Here is a 25,861-nt window from a genome sequence, read left to right on the forward strand (position 1 = left end):
AACTCCTCAGGATTGCAAACCTTATGTTAAAAACCATTGAAAACCATGAGCCAATTGGGGATTAAAATGCAAAAAGATATTTAGCCTTGGACAGCTTTAACATCGTTACTTTTATTTAGAGAGTGACGTTGTGTTATGGGCATCGGTGCCTTGCTTGTCATCTGCTGTGATTACGTCTGAGGCCAGCTAGGAGTGTCACCCACACGCTTAGTCGCTTGCATAGAGCTCAGCACAGTCTTCATCACAAATGGGGTTCGGTCCGTCACCGTCTCTCTCCCTAGCTGTCTGGGGGCTGTGTTTGAAGACAAGGGAAGTAGCTGGGACCTTGAGAAAGCACGAGCTTAAAAGCATCAAAGTTTGTTTTTTTTACATTATATAGAGCAGTTAAGCCATTACATAGAGTTAATACATAAAACTATAATCATCACTTCAAAATGTTAGCATTTGCTACCCTTCTTGACTACCCTTCTTGCTGCTACTAAATGATATTTCTGAACGGTGGTGTGGGTAGCCTTCAGAAGGGAATTATTTAGATGGTTCTCATTGGTTTGAAAACCTTCCTCTGTGCCGTATTTTTTTTTTAAGAATAACCATTATTTAGCTGTCTATCTGAAATAGATGCTTTCACTTGGCCTGCACCATAAAGGGTTGAATATTTAGCCAATACCTTTTCTGTGTCCTTGGGGTCCTTGTCTGCCGTTTTGTTTTCCCACATTGAGGTGGTCGCACTCAAAGTCTTTCCAAGTCCAACGTGGAGGACGTCGAAATGTATGGACGCTCGGAGCTTACAGTTTGGGGCTTTAACTGTCACAGAAGTCTGACGCTCAGCAGACACGTTTTCATCCAAAGCACCGAACTTGCCTGCCCCCAGGGATTTAACGAAGTGCCTGCCCTGTGCCAAACACTGGCCTAGGCTGTACAAGCTCTGCCCCGTATACAGAGAGCAAAGGGAGGGGGGGGCTGTGAGTCAGGGGAGAGTGGGGGCCGGCCTCCCTGCCTGGTGCCCCGGGACAGCTGCCTGAGCCTCATCCTTGATGCCTGTGAACCCTTCCTCCCGGGCCTTCCCGCCTCCTCTTCTGTGCTATACCATCCTTACCTTTTATTCTCCAGGCGTCCCAGGCCCCGCGGCCTTTTTTCAGTTATATATATACATGTGCACGCTGGCTGATTTCATATAGGCCCAGGACTTTAAATATTACCTCTGTGTGTAAGGTGCCCAAATTCATAGCTCCCACAGGATCTCTCCTCTGCACTGCAGATTTTTCCATCAGTCGCCTGCTCGGCATCTCCAAGAAGATAACCTGGGGGCCACAGAGGACATGACCCTGCCCCCCTTCTCAGTCTGTTCCTCTCTCGTCTCTGCAAGTCACAGGGCCCCATCCCTATCCACCCGCTGTTCACACGACTGCTCACCAAAACCATCTTGAAGTTATTCTGGTCTCCTGACTCCCTGGCCTCCCACTTACTGCACGAGGAGAAAGCTAACTCTGGTCTCACTGTCCTCACTGCTGATACGCCGATCCCAGTCCACCTGCATCAGCTCTCCCACAGACTCTGCTGGCTCCACCACAGCAGCTTCCTGACTGCGGTCTGCTCTTGCTCCTCCAGTTTGGCATGTTGGAACCTCATCCAACATCAGATTCCAGTCTGTTCGAAACCTGAGAATGTCTTTTAGTTGCAACCTAAAAAAAAGAAACACCCAGAGTTGTTGCTCTGGTAACCAGGTTTAGGAGCCTCCCGCCTGCTCTGCAGGCGTCACCCCTCCCCGGGTCCAGCACCAGCCACCTTCACTGACATCCTCGCCTCATCTTCTGCAGACGAGCCTTTACGCATGCGCCCCCTCTGCCCAGGCCTCCGCCAGCTGTGTGCAAGGTCAGGTCCTTCGTGCCCAGCTCTGCTCACCTGCTACGACTTCCTTGGGGACGGCCTGAGGACCTCTCCTCTGAAACTCTGTCCACTTGCTCTAATTCCTACTTCCTGCTATGTTTTTACTGTGGCCCGATGTCAAGTATTAATTTTATTAATTGTTTACTTTCTGTATTTCTTATGAAAATGCAAGTAGCTTAATAACTACTGTTTTGCTTATTACTTGAAGTTTGCGAATGCCTGGTATTTAACGTGTGTTTATTGAGTGAATGAATAATTGAATGAGTGCTATTTTCAGGGACTACAGTACAAGCCCTGTGATTGCCACCAGCCAGTATCTGGGACATAAAAAATCCTGCCCTTCTACTGGTTTTGCCTTTATTATCACTAGAAATTCTGAGATACAAAGCACAAGATCAATGGACCTTCTCTTAGAGAGCTCAAGGTGTCATCCATGAGTGCCTTACTTATTTTCTTTATTGTATCAACTCACAAAACTGGCTTGCTGGCACTCTAAAGCACATTAACATCCATATATATTTATTTAATTAATTTTAGGGTTTTTTGTGTAAAGAATATAACGGACTCAAATCTATTAAAATCTTATATTCAAATAGGGGTTGTTAACCTCAGGTCTAGGAACTAATGATGTTACATAGTGAACACACACACACACACACGTACACATTGTATATGGAATGTAGAATGAAGAAGCCATGATGTCACACTACATCGTGAGTAGTCAATCCCTTTGTGACTTTGGGCTTGCTTTTTGGTGTGTGTGTGTGTGTGTGTAGAGAGAGAGAGAGAAAGTAATCATATAATTCATATTTCTGCCAATCAAAATATATATAGTAATTATATAACTCATATTTCTCCCAACCAAAATGAGGGAATTTCAACTTTCAAGAAGAGTCAGCCTCATTTCAAAGATCTCATCAGGGTAGAATTAAACCTTTCCGGCTTTTGATGCTTTTTTACATGATAGCTTGGTGCTTCTTTTTCACTGAAGACCAGTACCATTCAGGCAGATTAATTCATCTGATGCAGTTGAATGCAATTAGAAAGCAGAGACACTTGGGGTAATTAAAACGGAATTAATTTTATTAAAGTTTTAGCTTGCCTCATTTCATGAAGGCTATGAGCTGACTTAAAAAGCTGTCACACAATGTGATTTGAAGCTAAGATGAGCTGCTATGGGGAGGGTGCGCTGGAAGAATTTGGTCAGACTCTTCAGTCCGGTGCATTGCTTTCGACGCTTCCTGAGAATGTCAGCTCCTTGACCCGACCCGCTTCACTGCTTCCCCTTGTACGTTTGCATTTCCACTTATAGCAGAAGAACTGCATGATTTTAAACTTGATTAGCAAACATTTTTTCATTGAGTGATTATTATTGAGTTCTGTAGACTAATTTTTGAAACCCAAGCATTAATAAAAAAGAAGAACACCAACAAATTCTTAGGGCAATTTACGCAGCATTCTTTTTTCCTCTTCAGGAAATGACGCAACATCAATTGTCAACTGCCTGCACATTCTGGGCCAGACGCTGGATGCGAGGTACGTGGATATTTTTATCTGAGTCAGTGAGTGTAATGATGACATTGGAGAACATTAAAATGGACCCACTGTCTTGATTTTACTCTTTGGGGTTATAATGAAGACTTTAGGTGAAAAGAAAACCTTTTGTAAATTACTGATACAGTCGTATATAAATTGTTACTTAAATTTCAAGTAATTTCTATAGCAACTCAGTACCTAACTGGAGATTGAACTGGGAATGTGTCCTGTGAGGTAAAAATGGCACTTCCAACTTAGAGATCGTGACGATGTCGCTGCGTGAGACGGGGCTTCACGTGTGCGGTGACAGTTTTACAGGAAACGTGGGGTCTATTCCCGGTGTACAGACAAGTCAAGTGAGACTTGAACGTGCCCAGGGCGGGAGGCGGCAGGGCCGCTCCCAGGTCTGCGCTCTTCCAGCCCGGCCCGGCCCTGCCCTCCACACGCCCACTCATCCCAGTGTGTGCACTGCAGGGCTGGTCAACCCACTCAGCGAGACTGCTCCAGCCTCCAAGCCACAACAGTAAATTCAGTTACTGTCGAGGGTAAATCTAAACAAACGTTTCTGAACATCTTGAAACTAAGTTTTATTATCAAGAATAAAACTAAATAACAGTTTTCAGAATAAGAGTATCAAGCTCCATGATATTCTTGGATTTTCTGTTTTTGTGTCTAAAATTTTATTTGGGGTGTTTTGTGTAACAAACAAGAAAGGACAGGCATTACCCATCTTCAGTTTTTGCTACAGGTTGCGGTGTTAGACTGTTGAATGGTCAGCCTTCAAAGGCCCATCGCCACCCTCAAAGCACAAATAGAGACTTCATGTGGTGATGTGGTTTAGTTGCCCTTAAATATTTCTTTACAGCCATTGCCTTGGAAACATTCCAGATTCGTTTGGTTTTGGGGTAACTAAACTGGCTCAGAAGCTGGGTTTGGTTAGCTATAAAGTAAGTATTGGTGACATTTATGCTGGTGGAAGATAGACAGTGTTAGCCCTGCCCTTTGGTCTGAGGTTCTAATTAAGCTGACTGTGAGGGAGGTTAGGAACAGTTACGCACTTACAGAGCACAATGGCTGAGTCTTCGGTGTGTTGAAAGAATGTTAGAGAGTAGATTTAAAAGTTGGCGGGCGAGTGGATGCTGTGCAGAAAGACAGGCGGCCGTGGCCTGAGCTCCCTGGCCTCACAGGCCCCTGCCCCCCTCCTCCCAGGACAGTCATGAAGACAGGCCTGGAGAGCGTGAAGAGTGCGCTCAGGGCATTCCTGGACAGCGCCGCTGAGGACCTGGAGCAGACACTGGAGAACCTGAAGCAGGGCCAGTTCACCCACACGCGCCACCAGCCCAGGGGCGTCACCCAGATCATCAACTACACCACCGTGGCCCTGCTGCCCGTGCTGTCCTCGCTGTTCGAGCACATCGGCCAGCACCAGTTTGGAGAAGACCTCATACGTACGTGACTTCTGTTTCTCAGAGCCTGGTTACCGGGTGGTGCAATCTGACGTTGTGAAAGCCACTCCTGGGTTCCTCAGACGCAGCTCCAACACTGGAGTGCTGCTTTGCAGAACATTCTAGGGTGACGTGTGAGTTACAGAAACCCTTCCTACAGGGGCGGGTCACCGAATCCCTGGACCACCTGCTCTACATTGGCCAACGACAAAGTCCAAAGCTGACTGTTTCTGCATGGTCCCTTTCTGAGGCCACTCTCTCACGTGCTTTGACCACGGGACCGATAGCATGAGAGGTGCCCAGCTCAGTTCCCAGTCGATGCAGGTTGGTCCCCCGGGCTGCGCCACCAACAGGTGTGAAGGCTGCCGAGACGGCGTGTGTCCCAGTCACTGGCTGACTCAGGCAGCCCAAGCAGCTTGTGCTAATAGGTGTCAGTCTCTTTGCACTGGGGACCTAGCCAGCTGCCTGGGGCTGGGATGCTCTAGTTATTAGAAACAGCCACAGAATGCCCAACGGTATGTGAAAAAAATAGCGCAGGACCTGCCCTGGTATCCTGCCTTCATGCTGATGTGAGCCCTCATCCAGCAGCCCTGACCGCAGACCCGGCCCTGACACTCACACCCGAGGTGCCGGGTGAGTGCGCCCTGAGTGCGCAGACCTGCCTGCGGCGCTCACTCACCCGGAGCAGCCAGTGTGGGTCAGGAGGCGGATCTGCAGGGCCGGGATGGGCTCTCCATGTGTGTTGCTGTGTTTTCTCCAGGAACTGGTTCCAGGGTTGGAATTAGAAGTTTGAAGTTCAAAATTCTCAGATTTCTTTACCTTTAATCACATCTTATTGGGTCATAGGTCACCTACCATTCTCTAGCTTCAAAAATGACCAAAGTGACTTATTTATACTGTAAACGTCAGGTCACCTCAGAAATAACTGACACCCTCTGCACTCCTGCATCCTCTTGCTTGTTCATGAGACTTGAAATGAAAGACCCCGTGTTTTCCCCTTTTAGACCAAAAGGAGATGGTGTCTCCCGGTCTGGAGTCACAGTCTGCCTGTCCGCCCGACACTTCCAAGTGTGACTTCTTCCTGAAGAGATCTTTCATTCTTACACCTATAGAAAAAGTGTGATGCCACTGTTCCTGATAATGTTCTGAAAGTCACAGCACAGGAATGCTTTATACTCCCAAAAGAAAATAATTTTGTTTGGGGAAAACTTTTTACATTTCACTTTATGTATTGTTTGTTCGTATATTGTGTCTTTCCAACATGAAAATATTAGTGTGCCTTTAAGATGGAATTCTGTTCTTAGCCTGAACTTTTTTAGGACAGGGTACAAATAATAAGTGGTTTTCTTCATGTGAGATTCTCTTTTCCTTTAGTGGAAGATGTGCAGGTATCCTGTTACAGAATTCTAACCAGCTTATATGCTTTGGGAACAAGCAAGAGTATTTATGTGGAAAGGTAAGATTGCGGATTTAACTGTGCCTTAATAGCTGTTTCAAGTGTTATAACACTTTCTAACTTTTTCCTTAGTTATAAACTAAACTGATTAATGTACTGAATTCTTTGGGAATAGTTACGCAATCTTTAGATAGATTTGAGTTGATATAATAAAAGACAGCTGAGCTATGGGGAAAAAACGTAAAGCAATTATGGTAAAGACTATAATATAAAGTTTGGACCTGAGTGTTATGAGACTTGTGAAGGAATCTGCTAGTGTGTGTACACATACGCACACATACACACACATACACACACATATATATCTTGCAATTATAAAATGACCTGGGGAGAATGTAAAAAAAATTTTGAAGTTGAGTAAAAGATATATTTTTTAAGATTTTATTCATTTATCTTTAGAGGGGAAGGGAAGGAGAGAGGGAGAGAAATATTAATGTGTGGTTGCTTCTCATGCATCCCCCTGCTGGGAACTGGCCTACAACCCAGGCATCCGTGTGCCCTGACTGGGAATTGAACCGCAGTCCTTTGGTTTGCAGGCCTATGCTCAATCCACTGAGCTATGCCAGCCAGGGCTATTTTTAAAAAAATAAAAAAGTGACATTGTGCTAATAAAACTTAAGTAATTTTAGTATAAGTTATCTAAAAGAAAAATTGCTGTTTCTAGAATACCAACACAAATGATCATAGCTGGTCTGAGAATTACTACTTAAATAAAAAACATAAAGTTAATTATTAAATAATTGACATGAATTGTTAGTGAATGGACTAGTCCAGTCAGGTGTAAGGGACTAAATTACTGATCTTGAAGTCACACATGAAATATCTTCACCTATTAAATTCCTACATTCTGCCATTCGGCATCCCCATTTTAGTTAAGGAAAGCGGAAATTAGAAAGAGTAAGTCATTCTTCTACAGTGGTTTGAGTGTTAGGAATAAGACACTGGGTCTTGGGTCTCTCTGAATCAAAACCTGCGATCTGTGTGATTTCTTGATTCCTAAGTTATTTCTAATAATGAAATGTTATTAAATGTTTGATTTGGACTCTAGTTTACTCAGTGCCATCATATGAAGGAACATGTGTCCTAGCTGACTGAATATCTCATTATTTTGAATTAAAACATTAGATAATCAGACATTGTTAATTTTAAGTATTATATTTTTTCAGTGAGAAATTTAAAGCTGCCCAAGATAATTGTGTAACCTTAATTATACCCATTTTATTGACTTTAAAATATTTATTTATCTAAAATCGGTTGAGGAGTCTATAACACGCTGATGTTTAGTAAACATACAACGTGCCGGCACAGCCCTGGGCCGGGGTGGGGGCTGACGGGCAGTGAGCCGATTCCGCAAACACTGTCGTGCCCTGGAAAATGATAAATCTATTTTCAGGCGTCATGATTAGCTTTGGCACTTGTATGCTGTAATGTTTCATAGGTAACGTGATACTCCTTACATGTGGTAAAATTTTCATTGTTATATTAATTATTAATATTTGTACCTTTAAATTTTTTATTAATCTATTTATCACATTGCAGGATTCTTCCTTAATAAGTCATTATGTTGAAAAAGAAAAAGGGAAATACAGAAAAGAAATGTCCAAGCTTGTGGAGGATTTACAGGGTTTTTTTTTTTGTTGTTATTTTGGTCTTTACTGTTTTAGCTGAAAGATAATTTAGCCTTTTTATTTTTTTTGAATGGCAGGGATGAAAATATAAGATGATTTGTAATACAGAAATTACATTTGGTGGTTAATGCTATTAGCTGCATTATTATTGTCCCTGTTAAGGCAAACTTGCCAATTTTAATATAATTTGGACGATTCGGGAGACCCGAAAACCACAGTCATCTTCCCCCCCCAGGCAGCGCTCCTCGCTGGGGGAGTGTCTGGCAGCCTTCGCCGGTGCCTTTCCTGTGGCGTTTCTCGAGACTCATCTCAACAAACACAACAGCTACTCCATCTACAACACCAGGTCTTCCCGAGAGCGAGCAGGTAGGCAGATGGCGTGCTGTGTTGGAGACTCGAAGCTAAAACTTCATGACTCACAGTGCGTCTTCCTGCGGTGATTTTTAATGGGCTCTTTCAGTCTGTGGTCCCCACTGCGCTTTGTTCTTAAGCATTGGTACTTAGAATTTTGGGGGATGATGTGTATATTCTTCCTTTAGTGTCTCTGAAAGAAAATTAGTTCACTTTCTTCGAATTTACTGAGCCACATACCAATCAACCCTCGTAAGGGTAAGGCGGAATAATCAGCAGAGAGGAATAATAGGCGAGTTGGATTTCTGGTTCAGTTTTCTCTAGTAGGTAAAGGTAAAGAATAAACAAACATTCTTATTTATTACATGTATGCATCTGTACCCTTCACTTTTCTTTGTTCACCAAATATGTCTACATGATTGGGACACTTTTATTCCATGTGAGTTTTCCCCAGTTATTTTGGTTGATTTTTATCATTTACAAAACTTAAAAACATAAATCTAAAACAGTTAATCACTGACGTTAATTTGTACCTGACCCTGGCATGTGTATCCTTATGATTCTTATGTCTGTGTGTATAGTACCTGTCTGTATATATTTATGCATCATGTGACTTTACATTCAGGAGAATCTGATAATTTTTTGGGTAGATCCATCCAGTTTTTTCACTGTCCCCATTGAAAACTTCTAGAACCATTACCAGTGATTTCAAGAACTGGCCTTTGAGAACTTATTAGAATTATCTACTAGGATTTAAATTGAGTTGGATAACAATAGTTAAAAAAGCAGAAGCAGGTTATTTCTTAATCAGCCTTTTTGTAAAAAAGTTTTCATTGTTGACACTATGGCAGATGTCCCCCATTTCTAGGCCTGGCCATCACAGAAGTGTCCTCTCAAGTCATTTCTCACTGGGGTGGTCGGTTCCCTCTCAGGGGAGAGCCTTCTGCTGTTCACTGGGGCAGAACTCGCTGCCCAGATGGTCTCTTTGTGCGTGACTTGTGTTTTCTGGCAGTTGCTGGCCACACTGATAAAGCAAATAAAACCTCTTTTAAAAATACAAATATTCATGACTTAATTTGCCTATTTATAATTCTAATTTTATATAACTTAGGAAGTTAAGCAAAATCATATTAAATGTGACTGAGCAATATTTTTCTACAAAATTTCCACCATGTATTTGTAAATAGTAATATGTGGTTGAGTTTGAATTATTAATCATCTGTATAAACATGTCTTTTTAAGTTGTCTTATTTATGATTAAAAGTTTAGCTGTGAGTCAAGAATGAAGCGGATTTCATTAGAGATATTCATTATTCATTAGAGATATTGTATATTCATTAGAGATAAGGGGTAACAGCATTTGCGTGACAAGTAGAGGGAGTGAATTTAATGATTCCCTCCCATTCCTTTTTTCAGTCATTCCGCAGATATTTGGATTTACACTGTAGTAGATGGAGAGACATGACACAAAGATACCTGAGACTTGGTTCTTTTCCGTGGGGACTTTCAGTGGCAGTGGCAAAGAGACTGATAGAGATGCATGACAGAATTCAGAGTAAAGAACCTGGGGACACGCAAGGGCAGTGTTGGCAGAACAGCCGGAGAGACAGTGCCGCGCTGGCCCCGGGCAGGGCTGGAACCAGGGCACTGAGGCTTGGGCATGTCAGGAGAACCTTCTAGCTCTTCGGGGTGGATTTAGCCTTCAGGAGGGAAAGGAATGTGAAGTGAGACAGGAGTGGAAAGCCCGCAGAAGTGAGGTGGGCTTCCTGGGTCAGGTAAGGGGTAGGGCTTCCTGGCTTTCAGAGGGGGTATGGCCAGAGTCATGTGCCCCTTGGAGATCCTTCAGGGCAGAGGCCAGGACGTGTGATGCTGGCTCAGCAGCTGTGACAGAGCAGACACCTGGGCGGGGTGCACAGAGTGACCCGGGTAGGAGAGGTGCTGGGCTGGGCCACGCTCTGCAAGGGGCGGTGGAGTCCACAGCCTGGCTTTCTCCAGGCCTCCAGCCGGGCGACTGGATGACGTCACCAATGGAGTACGTGCTCAAGGGGTGGGTCAGAGGAGAGAGAGTCGAGTTTAAATTGAGACCCGTTGTGGTTTAGTTGCTTTTGAGACATTCTGTGTTAGGCACACAAAAATTAAGAACTGTGACTTTGGAGTTGTTAGCTCATGGCAGGAGCCCCTAGGAACTGGCAGGTGTGCCCAGGTGCGCACACAAGCCCGAAAAGGAGAGAGCCAAAGACAGGTCCCTACGGAAAACCACACTAGAAGTTCAGCAGAGAAGACAGTGAGTGAAGAGGGTCATGATAGAACGGATGCAGGGAAGTGAGGAGAGAGGGACTTGGGGAGGGAGGTTTTGTCAGAGCTACGAACTGAACTGCGAGTGTTGGAAAGCTGGGGCCTCCACTGCCGGTGATGGACCAGCACCTGGAGAGCAGATGACCAGGAGAGACTTGAGCTTATTGGCCAGTGGGGGGAGCTGATGGAGGGAAGGGCTGCGCGTGAGGCCCACCTAGCAAGGCCCTCCTGTAGGGCAGGCTCGGGCTCTGGAGCACCGCTGGGACCCTGAGTAGGGACCCCAAAACTGCTTCCTCTGAAAAGGGTGGACGCGAATGTGGGAGCAGACAGAGGGCGTGTGAGCAGAGACGTCGAGATTCTTGTCTGCTCTGAGTTATGAGGAATGGTCGCTTGCTGATCGGAGGGGTGGGGTGGGGTGGGGTAGGGTAGGAGTGTGGAGAGGAGGGAAAGGTGGACATGGATGCTATGGAATGGGGGGGGGCCCAGGGAAGGTGTGTGGGCATATTGCATCTTGAAGCTCCAATGAAGTGGTTGGTTGTGTCTCTTCTTTCAGTGGTCACCATTTATTTCCATGTGTGTTCCTCTAGCTCTCAATTTGCCAGCGAGTGTGGAAGATGTCTGTCCAAACATACCATCTTTGGAGAAGCTCATGGAGGAGATAGTGGAACTAGCCGAGTCTGGTATCCGCTACACGCAGATGCCACACGTGATGGAAGTCATCCTGCCTTTGCTGTGTAGTTACATGTCCCGATGGTGGGAGCACGGGCCCGAGAACCACCCAGGCCGGGCGGAGGCCTGCTGCACGGCCCTGGACTCGGAGCACATGAACACCCTACTGGGGAACATACTGAAGATCATCTACAACAACCTGGGGATTGACGAGGGGGCCTGGATGAAGAGGCTAGCAGGTGAGGGGTGCGGGGATCCCACTGAAAGTTGTCGGATTTCCAAAGAGATTTGAGATAAAGAAGACCAGAGTTTTCTCCTCTTAGTCTTTATCAATATTTTATTCTGTGCCAAAAAGTGTTACCATGTCGGTCACACTCTTCTTTAAAAGTGTAGGCGTCACACTGAGTAACTTTCCGTGTGCTGGCTACTTTTCACTTCCCAGGACTAAGGAGGGTGATCGAGATGCACCCACCTTTCGGTTCATGTGCCACTGGCCCGTTTCTGTGGAATAATTGGAAGCGATTTCTTTTATTTACTTTCTTGTGCTGACATTGTGTGGATTCTTTTCTTTTTCTTAAGAGTTTTTTTTTTCTTTAAGATTTTATTTATTTATTTTCAGAGAGGAAGGGAAGGAGAGAAGGAGAGAAACATCAATGAATGGTTGCCTCTTGTGAGTCCCCTGCTGGGAACTGGCCTGCAACCCAGGCATGTGCCCTGACTGGGAATTGAACCGCGATTGTCTGGTTCGCAGGCCCGTGCTCAGTCCACTGAGCTACACCAGCCAGGGCTTTAAGAGTTTTTCATTGTGTTTTTCCATTAGCATTTATCACTGTAAAACCTACTCTCCCCTGCCGTCACATTGTTGTCCATGTCGATGAGTCCTTTTTCCTTTTTGCTTGCTCGCTCCACCCCCTAAATCCCCATATTTGACATCCTGCTCTCTGTGAACCTGTCCGTATTTCACTTGTTAGTTCAGTTCATTCATTACATTCCACAAATCAGTGAAATCAGATGGTTATTTGTCTCGGTCTGACTGGCTCATTTCAGTTAGCATAATGTTCTCTAGGTCCATTCATGCTGTCACAAAGGGTAAAGTTTCCTTCTTTTTATGGCTGAGTAATGTGCTCTTGTGTACATGTCCCACAGTTGTTTTATCCACTGATCTACTGGTGGACACTTGGGCTGCTGTCATGTTTTGGTGATGGTATATAATGCTGCAGTGAACATAGGGCGCTCATGTCCTTTTGTATTAATGTTTAGGGTTTCTTTGTTTATTTGCCCGGAAGTGGGATTTCTGGCTCATAAGGCAGTTCCATTTTTAATTTTTTTGAGGCATCTCCATACTGCTTTCCACAGTGGCTGCATCAGTCTGCATCCACTTAGTACAACGTTCCCCTTTCTCCACATTCTCGTCAGCACTTGTTGTTTTTGATTTATTGATAATAGTCATTCTGACCCGTGTGAGATGATATCTCATTGTGGTTTTAATTTGCGTTTGTCTGATGATTAGTGATGCTGAGCATCTTTTCATATGTCTATTGGCCATCTGTTTGTCCTCTTTGGAGAAGTGTCTATTCAGGTCCTTTGCTTATTTTTGTAATTGGATTTTTTGTTTGTCTTTTGGTGGATAAAGGCATATTAATCAAAACAGCATGGTACTGGCATAAAAACACACACACACAAGTCAATGGAACAGAATAGAGAGCCCAGGAATAAACCTACACCTTTTTAAACATGAATTAAAAATGCATTTAGTATATATTTGTGAAGTTATTTATTTATAAAAACTCCAGAGAAATACATGAATGTTTTACTAACTTAGGTAGGATTATTATGACTGATTTTAACATGTCTCTTTTATACATTTTTGCAACATAATGTGTTCCCTTTAGGGAAGGAATTCCTTGTAAAATGTGCTAATCGGGTTTAGAGGGATTGCTGGCAGGCGCACCTGTCCTTACATAGACGAGCTGTGAGTGGTGCACTAACCCAGCTCTTGCACTGGGATGGGACGGGGCCTCTGGGGAGGGAACGGCACGTGGTCTGGGCTGACAGCTGAGAGGCGGGCGTTGTGTCTAAGGAAGGGCCCAGGAGCCTTTCCATCTGGGGGATTTTCTTTTTTGTGTGAAAAGATTTGATTTGCAAAGAGAATGAATATCTTTTTTTTTTTTGTATTCTACATTAGCTGTTAGTTGCTTTTTGAAAACAAGGAAGCACTGCACATCAATTCAGTAGTCAGTTTTGGACCAGCCGCGGAGGCGGGTGTGCTGGGGGCGGGCCTTCAGTGGGGCTTCGTCCTAACTGCAGTGTCCTCGTGACAGCATGCACAGAGTGCCACATTGGTGTCTCTCTTCGAACAGTGTTTTCCCAGCCTATAATAAATAAAGTGAAGCCACAGCTCTTGAAAACTCATTTCTTGCCACTGATGGAGAAACTGAAGAAAAAGGCAGCCACGGTGGTTTCCGAGGAAGACCATCTGAAAGCTGAGGCCCGGGGGGACATGTCCGAGGCCGAACTTCTCATCCTGGATGAGTTCACCACGCTGGCCAGGGACCTGTATGCCTTCTACCCTCTCCTGATTCGCTTTGTGGACAACAACAGGTACGGTCTTCCAATGTGGTTCCATCTCTCGAATTCTGCCCTGGCCTTGCTATGTGTGCATCCTGAATATTTGTGTCTCCTTCACTGACTGTTGAGTGTTGAGCCTGTTCGTGATGCCGTCAACAATGTAACCAAGGATTTCTAGATAAGTTTTTTTCATGGAACACCTTAAAATGACCATCAGCAAGTGCTTCTGGAGCAGTCCGTGTTTCGCAGGCAAATGCCGGCAGTCTGCCAGTCCGGGGTTTGAGTTCCTCTAAACGTGACGACGGCGACTTCGGCCCCACGTGCTCTGAGGGGAGCTGCGGCCCCGAGTTCCTAGTCTTCAGACTCAGCTTTGGGAGGGCCACTGGTACTTTTTTTAACCTTAGGTTTAACTGAGCAGCCACTTTATTCATTTTGTGGTCCAGGGCGAAGTGGCTCAAAGAGCCTACCCCGGAGGCTGAGGACCTCTTCCGCATGGTGGCCGAGGTGTTCATCTACTGGTCGAAGTCCCACGTGAGTAGGACAGTGCGGGCAGTGCCTGCTGCTCGGATTATTCGCCAATTTTCCAGCTCCTTAGTGCTTCTCAAACTTGTCTACCGGTGTCACCTAACAGTGAGGACAGAGAAGCGGTTCCCTGGGGAGTCTGAGCCAAACCTTCTTTTGAGTTTTGTCATTTGTCCTCCTGAAATCAGAGGGATTTTTAATTACGCCCCATACATGGTTACGTTTGCCCTACGTCTCAGGGTGATGTGGACACGGGTTGGTGCTGCGCTGCGTCCCTGGGACCGCTCCAGCCTCGGTTCGAGAAACGCCTGCACGAGGTCACGTCTGCATGGGACACACTTGTGTCGCCACCTTGAATTTCCTTTGTCAGCACACTCTTTCGATTCTCTAGGAAGTTTGTTCTGCTCACGAGTTAGAATAAAATAAAACTCCTGCCGGGAGTCTTGGCGGTAGAATTTACCAATTGCATCTGTAGTGAATCGCCACTACTTTGTGTGTTGCGAGTAGAATGATCTGTTTTTAACTCTGAAAGTGATTTTAGTCCTGAGAAGAACTTTGTAATATTCTTCAATTTTCAATAACTAGCAGAATATGGGTAAGTGAGCACTTATTTTTGTCCCATATCATTTTAAAATCTGAGCAATTTTGTATCAGTGACAACATGACGGTACTTTTTAAATGGGAGTCTCTGAGAAAGTAAAGACAAAATGCCGCAACCCCGGTTTCCCCCCTGGGGTGTCTCCCTGGTGTTTTTAGTCAGACTGGCATGCAAATCAGATTACTTCGAAAATGTACTGTTTTCTAAAAAGAACATTTTTATACTTAATAGTTAGTATATAAGTATTATCTGTTGCCTACCTTGAGGAGTCTGTTAAGCTTAATACCCAAATGTGTGTAGAAATGTACATTTAAAATACCATCACATAGAAATACTATGTGAAATAGTGGCCTTTTTTAACATGTGGATTTTAGATTCACATGGACATTTATTTACTGTGACATCACAAGAAATTACGTTCCTCTAAAAAGGAATGATTTCCTACCCGAGTCACTGCTGTTCAGGGGAGGCATTCGGTCACTCAGGAACTTCTGACGGAAGTTTGGGAATCCAGGGCCCAGGAGAAATCACTTAAGAAAACTGAAAGCTGCACATTTCTCTTGGAATAACTGAGAATTTTCAACTTTATCAGTCACAGAAGACCCCAAGGAACTTCTTTAGGTTTGTATGTAAGATAAAATTTTGGAATGTTTTTTGATCACTTATCATGATCAGTAGGTTTTTAGATGAATGTCTAATGATACTTTCAAGACTAAGAAAAAAATTCCGAATATGTGCTTTTAAATCTAATGGGTATATTTAAGCATAAACCTTTTAATATGTGACATGTATATACTTACCTACATACTTAAGTATGAGACCATATGAGCAGCCATGTTATTATTGGTAGTGAAACCAGAATATATAACTGAATGGAAATCAAGGCTTACTCTTCTCACTGTTGTTCACAAAAAATAGTTCCTCACTTACCACTCACTAACATATTTAAATGCTCATATGGAACCTGTGATTTGGGTTTTACTCATCTAATAAAGGAAGGCCTCTGGTTAGCTCGTCGACCTCTCCTTACAACTCTGCGGTTATTTCTGCCCTCGTTTTGTGTATTCTCTGCTTCACTGCTCAAATACAGGGTCTGGCAGAAGTAATGCCTGCTGGAGTATGGTTGGTAGGGAAATAATACGGGTGCACTAACTTACAGTTTTAATCCAAACACTTCACCTAAAATGTCATATAGTGTGCTCGAGTGTGATAGTGTTATGTGACAGAATCACATGCTTATGATTTTGTGAGGGAAAGAAGGGGCGTTATTTGTGCCAGACCCAGTGGTTCATGTTGCCAGTATCCCCGTGTCCCTAGGTTGACAGGGAAGGAAAGAATGGTGTGGATTTGAGAAAGTGGGCAGGCTGTCGGGACGGGTGGGTCCATCCCGGCCGCATGTGCTTTGGGGAGGCCTGGCCACCCCCAGCAGGCAGCGTGCATTTTCCCCAGCCCAGGCTGGCTTGCGTGTTCATTCTGCCCGTGCTGGATGAGTGTGTTATGTACCTTTTCCAAACCTTGGTTTTCCTGCCTTTGAAACATGTAGTATTTCCGTCAAGTTCCCAGGATTGTTGCCGTTATCCAGCCTTTATCAGATAGTCAAGAGATACTTGTTCTCTTTCTTGATAAGCCTTATGTTTCAAATCAGTATTCACTGTGGGTCCTGTGCCACCTCTGATCACACAGGCTTCTTATCTTTGAGACTTGAACTGCAACTCCCTTTGCAACTTTCAGAATTTCAAGAGAGAAGAGCAGAACTTTGTTGTCCAGAATGAAATCAACAACATGTCTTTCCTGATCACTGACACCAAGTCAAAGATGTCGAAGGTATTCATGCACTGTGTCACGGCACTAAAACTGTCTGAATGCAACTTTAATTGGTTGATTTTTTAAGGTTTTTTAAAGGTTTGTGCGTGGAATTTAATAGATTAGGTAATTTTTACTGAACACACAGTTTTGAGGGTGGCAGGCATTTGATGTATTCACATACAGTAATGGTTGTCAGGGAGGAAGTCTGTACTCACAGCTCCCTAGCAGCAGACAGCCTGGTGGGGTGTGCAGGGGAGCCTCAGGGTCAGTCAGGAGCCAGCGAGGGAGGGGGTGTGCAAGAACCTTTCCTGTGGTGTGTGGGGCAAGGCCCAGGTGAGGTAGGGTGAGCAGGTACAGGATTGGTTGGTTTGAATCATTTCAGGGCTGTGGATCATAGGAGCTGACGCTGGCTGTCTGGCACCTGGTCCTCGATCATTAGGACAGGTAGATTGGGCCCAGGCAGAGGAACTGATTGCAGAAAATGGACACTGGATTGGTAGGTTCATATAGAAAAGATGTGTTTGTGGGCCAGTAAGTTTCTGGCACTAAAAGCTGACTGCCCTGGGAAGGGCAGGCAAGAGTCAGCAAAGCCCCATAGTGTCAAAGTGTGTGAATAAAAAGACTTGCTTAATACACATACTTACAACATAGCCAGTCAGCGTAGTATACATGTTACTGGTCAATGTCACGTACAGTCATCTCCCCTTATCTGCAGGGGTGCCTTCCAAGAGCCCCGTGGATGCCTGAAACTGTGGATAGTGTCTGACCTTGTACAAACATATGATAAAGTTTCATTTATAAATTAGGTGCAGGAAAGATTAACCACAACAGTAATAGAACAGTTATAACAACATACTGTAATAAATGTTATGTGAGGCTGGTCTCCCTCTCTCTCAAAATATCTTTTGAGTTGTTTATTTCTGGAAGTTTCCATTTGATAGTTTCAGAGCACGGTTGACTGCTGGGAACTGGACCGTGCAAAGCAAACCACTGGTGGGCGGGGGCAGTGGGTCCTGCATTCATCAAGAGTAGACGTGTGTGCGTCACGTGTGCCGCACACACAGCGCTCGGAGCAGCAGCTGCAGGGTTGAAGAGGCATATGGATCAGTTCTGGGGTCTCACCTAGAAGGTGGGAAGCAGGCCCCTAGATTTGTGTTTTCCCGATGTCACACGCATTGGGAAAGAGAGGAACTTCTTATCAAAACACTTTAAAATGTATGTGTTTGCCACTGAATTATTACTAAATAAGAAATGAATGTATTGCATGGGTAACACAGAAAGTAGGCCACCGCGTGGCCTAAGATGTGCGGTCACGTGGCCTCTGGCCCAGGAGGTCAGTCCCCCCAACTCCGCATGGGGAAAGGGCTGTGTGGGAGGGCCAGCTTTTTGAACCCCGAGGGGCCAGTCGGCGGTGGCGGCTTTGTGGGTGACCCCCCAGGACTGTACAGTGGCACCCCTCACTACCTCTAGTCTTGTTTGGAGTTAGAAATGCCATGTGTTTGACACAATTACACACAAACCGGATGCTGAAGCTTTGCACACTTGGGGCACTTGTTGTTGCTTCATGTGACGGTGCCCTGAAACACCGGTGAGAAAGGGTGACTTTCTGTCCTCGGCGCCAACAGTCTGAGTGTCAGGCAGGGAGACGCACCCCAGGAGGTGCGGCACGGACGGCACACATTTCATGGTGTTTGAGCTGGAGCCTGTTAGTGGCTCCCCCACCGTGTCAGTGCAGGCCGGAGGGGACGATGAGCTGCAGAGAGGGCGGGAGAGGCCAGCGTTTCCTTTGGGAGGATGACACAGTGTTGTCACACGCGAGACAGATCACAGGTCTTGAGAGCAGATGTTGGTGGGTTCTGCCCAAGCCCTCTGTCTCTGTCCCCCTTTGCATCCAGCGCTGCTCGCAGCGTAGCTCCCAGACGGCCCACCCAGGGAGCTACGCTGGAGCATAGACCAGTGGGAACATTTTCTCCTGTTCTCGGGGCGGGGAGGAAAGTAATGGATAGGAGCCTCTCCATTTTAATGCTGTGTCCTAGATTTTCTCCTTTTTACTCTGTGACTGCTAACACTCCAACACAAGATAGAAAGCAAATAATATTGATGAAAATGTTAGAAATTGGTGGCTATGCTTTGCTTCCTTATTTTTATTTTTATATTTTTAGTTTTGCCAGCATATGTTGTTGAATTTTAAATTACATAAGTGCAATAACCTCTTTTTTCCCTCGAAATAATGTTTCTAGTTCACACAAGAGTCAAATATGCTCATCTCTTGCATGGTTTTACTGAGGGAGTATACACAATGTATGTGATGATATATTGTAATATATAATTAATGCAACACAATAGGTAAGCATTACTGTAAGATGATTCCCTTGTTTCCTTGTTTATGGGAAAAACTTTCAACATCCTCTTGTGATATATTTTTCCCTTCCTTTTGGGCAAGCAAACTATTTGTATATTATATCCACTTCTGCTTTTTTCTCAGTAGCCCAAAACAATTATAATGTCATTTTTATGAAAATATCTTCAATGTTTGATTTATTGTACAAAGACACTTTTGACGTGCATGCAGAAGTGGGTAGGGGACTATTATTTTAATTTTGACATTAGAACATACCCCTACATGAGAAGAATACTCACCCACTACCCAGTAAAAATCAGATCCTGACATTGGAGGTGACCCTGTGGTTCGAACATAATCTTCAACACAAGCGTGAGAGCCCCCCGAGGGGCGTGGCTCTTTGCAGTTGTTACCAGGTCACCCAGAGATAATCCCAAATATCCACCTAACACTGATTTGTGTATCGTGTCTGTCTGTACCAGGTTAGGGTTAAGGCCCCGAGGAAGGTCTCTCACGTAGTGAGAGTTGGCTACACAGTTGGCTCTACGTAGAAGGGTTTTATGATAGTTTTTATGTATGATGTGGTATGTAAGCAAAACAGGCATTTGTCAAAACAAAACTGTACCATTTATCTTTAAATTTTTGTTAAGTATTGAAAATTATAAGACATACAACAACCTAAAATTACCATGGCATTTTCATTTATCCATAAGCTTCTCTAGACTTACAATGTGCATTTTCTTTCTAAGATTAACTAGAAAAGCACAGCAGTGGATTGTAGGAACTTGGGAATCTGAGAGCGGGACTTGAAATCAGCCCAAGCTGCTGAGAAGGAAAGAGCGAAGGCATTCTCGGTAGGCTTTTCCAGCATAGGGAGCAGCAGAGAAGGCGGAGGTGAAAGCACAGGCTGGTTAGAAACGTTCACAGCTGTGGGGGAAGAGCGTGCACACCCCGACCCCTGTCCCTGTTCTGCAGGCGGCTGTTTCCGACCAGGAGCGGAAGAAGATGAGGCGGAAGGGCGACCGCTACTCCGTGCAGACCTCGCTCATCGTGGCCGCCCTGAAGCGGCTGCTGCCCATCGGGCTGAACATCTGTGCGCCTGGTGACCAAGAGCTCATAGCCCTGGCCAAGAATCGGCTGAGTATGGTGCGTTCCCCGTTTGCGCAGGGGGCAGTCGCCCAACCGCTGTCTCCCAGCTCTGAGCCAGGGTCCCTCCGCAGTCAGGGCTCTATTACATGTGTGCTTCACGGGCCCTAGGACTCGGGCAAAAGGGAAATGATCGCCTACTTTTTTGGGAGGCTGTTTTATTTCTAAATGATATTACTCACCTTCAGGCACTTTCAGGAACCACATGGAAAGTTACAAGTCACTGGTTGTGAAAAAACGGATTTCTGTGAACTCCTATATACAATTTTTGATGAGTGGTGTATTCAGATTCAGGAAGGGCCATTCTTCAGGATTAGGAGCAGAACGTGTTGTGCCACTTGTGCTGAGATGCGGTGTTGACCTTCCAATTGGCGGCTGTTCTTTGCAAGTGTGGAGATTTAAGTTCCCAGGATTTCTCTATGGCCTGTTTTTTTTATCTTCATGGCTATGCTTATGAGGATGGATACAATTTTTCAAAAATACACGTGGGATGGCTATGCTATACTCATGGTGATTGGATGCCATGCTCCCCTGCCCTGGGGACCCTGCAGCGCCCTCTGTATACCTGAGCCGAGCTAGTGAGTGCAGGCTGGCAGGTGTCCGTGCAGGTGTGGTCCGCTGGCTGGTGCCTGACAACTGATTTGCAGGGCTGAACCTCGGCACTGCCAGTGGGCTGTGTTTTAAGTGCTGAATGACTGTGGACATTTCAAGGAGGGACAGGCTTCTGTTTGAAGCCCAGGGAGCATGCTTCTCCCTGCCCCACCCCTGTTGTAAACCGGAGACACAGTTCCACTGAGTCTTATGCACTTGTTGTGGAGTTCACGTGGGCTGTCTCAAGGCACAGCAGTAACAGGAAAGTATCTGAAAGAGACCCACAAATTAGTGGCGTGTGTTCAGATCCTGTGAAGATACTGTGCAGACATACACTGTTTTAAAAGGGGTGTGCGGGATTTCTGTTGAGTTATAACAGGCGATGCCTCATCAGACTCCCAGGTAACATTTCTTTCTTGACAGAAAGACACTGAGGATGAAGTCCGAGATATAATCCGCAGTAATATTCATTTGCAAGGCAAGGTAAGCCTCATTTATTCTAAAGCGCATTTAGCATCTGTACAGTGGTTAGTCTCTCTTTACAATAGTATCCTAAATAATGTTAATTTAGCAATTAAGATAGTTAAAAGAATATTATTTTAATCAGTATTATCCTACTTGAAAATCCTCTTGTATTATAGACCCTCAGGGTAACAAATGTGTTTCAAAGCAGCTCATCAGAGATTGCCCAACCTCTGTCGTTAACGAAAACAGTGTTAGTTGACATAAAGGTTGGATATGTCCTTTGTCTGCCTGAGTTTGAGGACCTTTCGGAGATGGAGATGGGTCCACAAGAATTTGAGATTTCACATCTGGGGCCCAGAAATTAGTTACGCGCTCTGTATTTAAGAGCCAGTGGTACTCAGAAGGTGTTAAGAACTGCTGTTAGAGGGGTAACTAGTTACCTAGAAAAAGGACTATCCATTTAGAAGAAAACACGAATGGAAATCACAGTGGCACCTACTTTTTAACGTGGGTAAAAAACAAAAATGCTGGAATTGGTTTTGTACTCAAGTAAGCATGGACTATTACATAGAAGTTTTTTGATGCTAGCGGATAAGTTATTGCTGTGTTCAGAGAACCTGTTACGTAAGGAGTCTAGCAATTTATCCTTTTCAGTCGCCTGTTTGTATGCTTGTGTCCTTTCTGAGGACTCCTCCTGATTATGAAAGTGCCAAATGTCGTAAAGTAGTGACTACAGTATAACGTATGTCTTTCTGGGTATTAAAATATTTCTTTCCAAAGGTTCAAGTCATATTATTTTGCTCTTAACACTTTGGAATATAATGGGAGAAAGATGAGACAAACCATTACAATATTCACAACCACAAATACTTATTGGGAGCCACCTAGGTGTGTACCTAGGTGTATACTGAGTCACACGTTTACCTTCCCAGAGCAGATTAATTCCCACCAGAGCATGCTCTCTTTCCAGATGGCAAAAGAGTTTAAACATTTGAAAGATGTTCAGGAAGCCTCCAGTTGAGCCTCAAGGGAAGAGTTTGTCACACACAGGTGTTACAGGGGATCATGTTCCCCCAAAAGGTCCTTGGGATCCCTGGGGACTTGAGGCCACACTGTGAGGACCGTGGTCTGGGACGAGCGCTGCTGAGTGGAGACGGGATGTGTCTGGGGTGTATGATGCTCTCAGGGCCTGGTCCTGTGCAAAGGTTGCGTTTGGATGCACAGAAGGGAGCCCTTCCATTACGTTGTGGAGGTCACTGGTAGGAATTCTTCAGACAGTCTGTGCTGTGTACTGGGGAGTCAGGGAGAAAGGAGAACAGGAAGGGAAACATGTTTGTTGTTCATAGTTCTCCTCCGGGTGAATGAGAGCTGACTGTGATGAGGCAATGCATTTGCATTATTCCTCACATTTCATACTATGCTTTTTGACACTGGGGGTCAGCACACGTTTGGGGGGGCATGCAGACTTACGAAAATGAAGCTTTTTTCCCTAGCTGCTTCCTGAATACATTGTCTTGAAACTGTAGAAACAGTAGCTCTGAACAACAGTAAAAAAGTGGTTAAAGAAGAACAACAATAAAAAATGATAAAAAAACTAAACAGTCATTCTGGGGACAGGGGAAGTAATTTTATACTAGAATAAAGATTGTACTTATTTTGCCATACGTAAGTAAGGATGCATACCAAAGTCTAGACGAACCACATACAGTTCTCAGGTGACAATAGTATGGGGAGGCAAAGCAGTTGGTTTTCCCAGAGGACACGTGGCGTTTGCCAGTCACCCAGGGCCCGAAGCTCCACCTCTGCATTCGCCTCCGCGTGGAGGCTATTTCTGACATTCCAAACGAGGCTGTCCGAGGAAGAGTGGCGAGGGTTCGATGTTGTCCACCCACTTATGCTCCGGCCCCCCACCCCCCACTTTTAATGGAGATGTTAAAGGGAGGGGACCTAGGGGTTGCTTTGCTGTTCTACGGGCGGACTTGTTCTGTGTGACTTTCTTGGAGCAATGTGCTTCGTTCCTGTAGAGACGCTTGACGTCACCAGTTCTATGATTATGATAATCTTTGTGAGAGACATACAGGATTCAGTTATACCCTCCACTCAGAAAACTTGACAGTATTAGGAAGAAGAATGTATAGACTCCTTTACTGTAACAATACAGTTGTATAGCTCTCCATTGATTGCCTTAATTGGTATTTTGTTTCAGTGAGACTAAGCTCCCTTGTCCTTGTATTTATAGATAATTGTGATCCTATAGCATTTCTATGAAAGTAAATGTGTACATCTCTCAGGGTTTGACTAGGAAAGGAAGAGAGAAAGATGAAAGAGCTTTGTGTTTTTCCGTTTCCTGAATATTTCCAAGTCATCCTTAAATCGTAGTTGAAACTTCACTTGTTTAGGGAAATCTTCCCAGCCACCAGCAGACTGGGTTGAGCCTCGTAATGCTCTGCATTTCTTTGCAGTAGCCCTTCTCCTAGTTGTAAGCCTTCATTTAATGTTTGTCTTCACACTAGAGGTGAATTTCCTGAATACAAACTTCTTCCGTGTCTCGGTCTCCAGACAGTGCTCTGAGAGGTGCGGTGCTCAAATGTAGTTGTAGACCCTCCTATTTCCATTGTGGCCTTGTGCTGCTGAACCTTTTCCTTTGCTCTGCAGCTGGAGGACCCTGCTATTAGGTGGCAAATGGCCCTTTACAAAGACTTACCTAATAGGACTGAAGACAATTCAGATCCCGAGAAGACCGTGGAGAGAGTCCTGGACATAGCCAACGTGCTCTTCCACCTCGAACAGGTGAGGGTCTGTGTTCATGCAGTTGTATTTACCTAATTCGTGCACAGACATTTTTTTAAAAAGGATGTGTGTCAAATTGTTAACCATGGGCCCAAAAATTGCATGTTCAGCATATTCATTGTAAAGAATATATGGCTTAGGAGTACTTAATATTTAATGTATAAAATTTCTGAGCTTATAATTTTTGTAGCAATATATAGACAATGTATTTGGGTAGATCAAGGCCTTTGTTTAATTATTTTATTCAAAGTATTTCCAAAGTTGTGTCGATAATTAGGATTATATACTTAATTTTAAGTCATTCCACCAGAAATTTCAGGAGTTCCACATAATTTCAAATGCTTTGTGCTTTATCATCTTTATCACCACTCAAAAAAAACATTGACCTACTATCTTTCACTGGTTCAATATTTGAATTTTCTGTCTCATGTTTAAGTTTTTCCTTTCATTAGAGATACTTTTGAGCTAATTTTTTCTAAGATCAGCAGTAAATTACATTTAAAGAACAATGCATTGTCTGTAAAATCATGTAAGAATAGTGTTTTTATATAATTTTCAGTTGCATCTTATTTTAAACTACAAAGCTCACTGTGTGTTAGAGCTTCCAATTCATTATCTTTGCTCAAGAATTCCCAAGCCAATAATATTTGAAATGTTACCAGTCAGTGGGTTATATTTTTGTGTAAGGGATCCTGTGGCAGAAGTAAAATATCTGCAATAGAGAGACAGTGTCTATTTAATTCTCACAAGGCCCATTCCACAAAACAACGCAGTGAACCAGCAGTGCCCTCTGTCATTGAGCCTCCAAGACAGCGCCTGCCGGACATGGCTTACAAAATAGCAAAATGCCCTGTTGTTGCAGGAATGACGTCGCCCACATGCTTTGCAGAACACAGCAGCTTTGCAGTAATGCGCATTTTTCTTTGATTCCTGATACTCACTCTCAGATGACCTCCTGTCCCTGTCCTGGCTAGTTGAGTAGCTCAGTGCTATACTCTCTGTCACTGCACTTGGTGAGAGGGAACTCAGGGACTTGATGCCACATGGCGACTGATGTATTTTATCTAAGTTACACCGTAATATGAGTAATATAATGTAATGCAAAAATATAGGCAATTTCACATTTCCCTATCTCCATAATATTGTCATGGAACATCAAATAAATACAAATTGTCATCCATCAGCAGATGACAGGATCTGAGGTCATGGAATTTGAAGTATATGTAAAGTCTGAGTTGTATTTCTAGAGTTATGTGCATATTTAGAAAGATTGTTCAATTTCATTTAAAGGCTGCTAGAGGACCCATTCTGGTATCATCGCTCTATCATATGTTTTTAATTCTTCCAGGTTTCTATGAACATATCTGGAGTTGCTTGAATGAATTTTAGATGATACATTAAATGAAGCCCATTGAAGTCAAATTGTTTTATTTTATTTTCATAAATATATACAATCATAATGAACAATGCCATCTGTGAAGCAGGAGCATCCTTTTCATCCCCCGAATGTGCCCCCTTCGAGGGTGCAGCCCTCATTCAAGGGCACAGCTTCATGGTGGCATCACACTCGTCAGGCGCTGGGACTGAACTCGGTCCCTGTCCTCAAGTTGCTGGAGCTCTAGGAGGATGAGGACACCTGAGCAGATACCTGTGTGATGAGATAGCTTGCTTGGGTTCAATGTGCTCAAGAGGAAACATTGCCCTTGGCTTGATCTGGTTGTGGAGTAGGTGATCGCTGTGTAAATCTTAAAGGAGAAGTAGGAATTA

The 25,861-nt window shown here is 44.3% G+C and overlaps 1 protein-coding gene across 2 annotated transcripts in view; it reads left to right on the forward strand.

Annotated features, from left to right (window-relative positions):
* RYR2 (ryanodine receptor 2) overlaps positions 1-25,861 on the forward strand; it is a 544,399-nt gene that overhangs the window by 430,333 nt on the left and 88,205 nt on the right. For both annotated transcript variants that reach the window (XM_053667877.1, XM_053667878.1), the window contains exons 63-73: positions 3,363-3,423; positions 4,633-4,871; positions 6,243-6,324; positions 8,188-8,318; positions 11,186-11,506; positions 13,628-13,868; positions 14,279-14,366; positions 16,687-16,779; positions 20,078-20,248; positions 21,263-21,322; positions 23,960-24,094. In XM_053667877.1, the coding sequence (XP_053523852.1) occupies positions 3,363-3,423; positions 4,633-4,871; positions 6,243-6,324; positions 8,188-8,318; positions 11,186-11,506; positions 13,628-13,868; positions 14,279-14,366; positions 16,687-16,779; positions 20,078-20,248; positions 21,263-21,322; positions 23,960-24,094 (1,622 nt within the window). The remainder of the gene's footprint in view (positions 1-3,362; positions 3,424-4,632; positions 4,872-6,242; positions 6,325-8,187; positions 8,319-11,185; positions 11,507-13,627; positions 13,869-14,278; positions 14,367-16,686; positions 16,780-20,077; positions 20,249-21,262; positions 21,323-23,959; positions 24,095-25,861) is intronic.

The sequence above is a fragment of the Artibeus jamaicensis genome, unplaced genomic scaffold (assembly GCF_021234435.1).
Source record: "Artibeus jamaicensis isolate MK-2021 breed Jamaican fruit bat unplaced genomic scaffold, CSHL_Jam_final contig_473, whole genome shotgun sequence".
Classification (NCBI taxonomy): domain Eukaryota; kingdom Metazoa; phylum Chordata; class Mammalia; order Chiroptera; family Phyllostomidae; genus Artibeus; species Artibeus jamaicensis.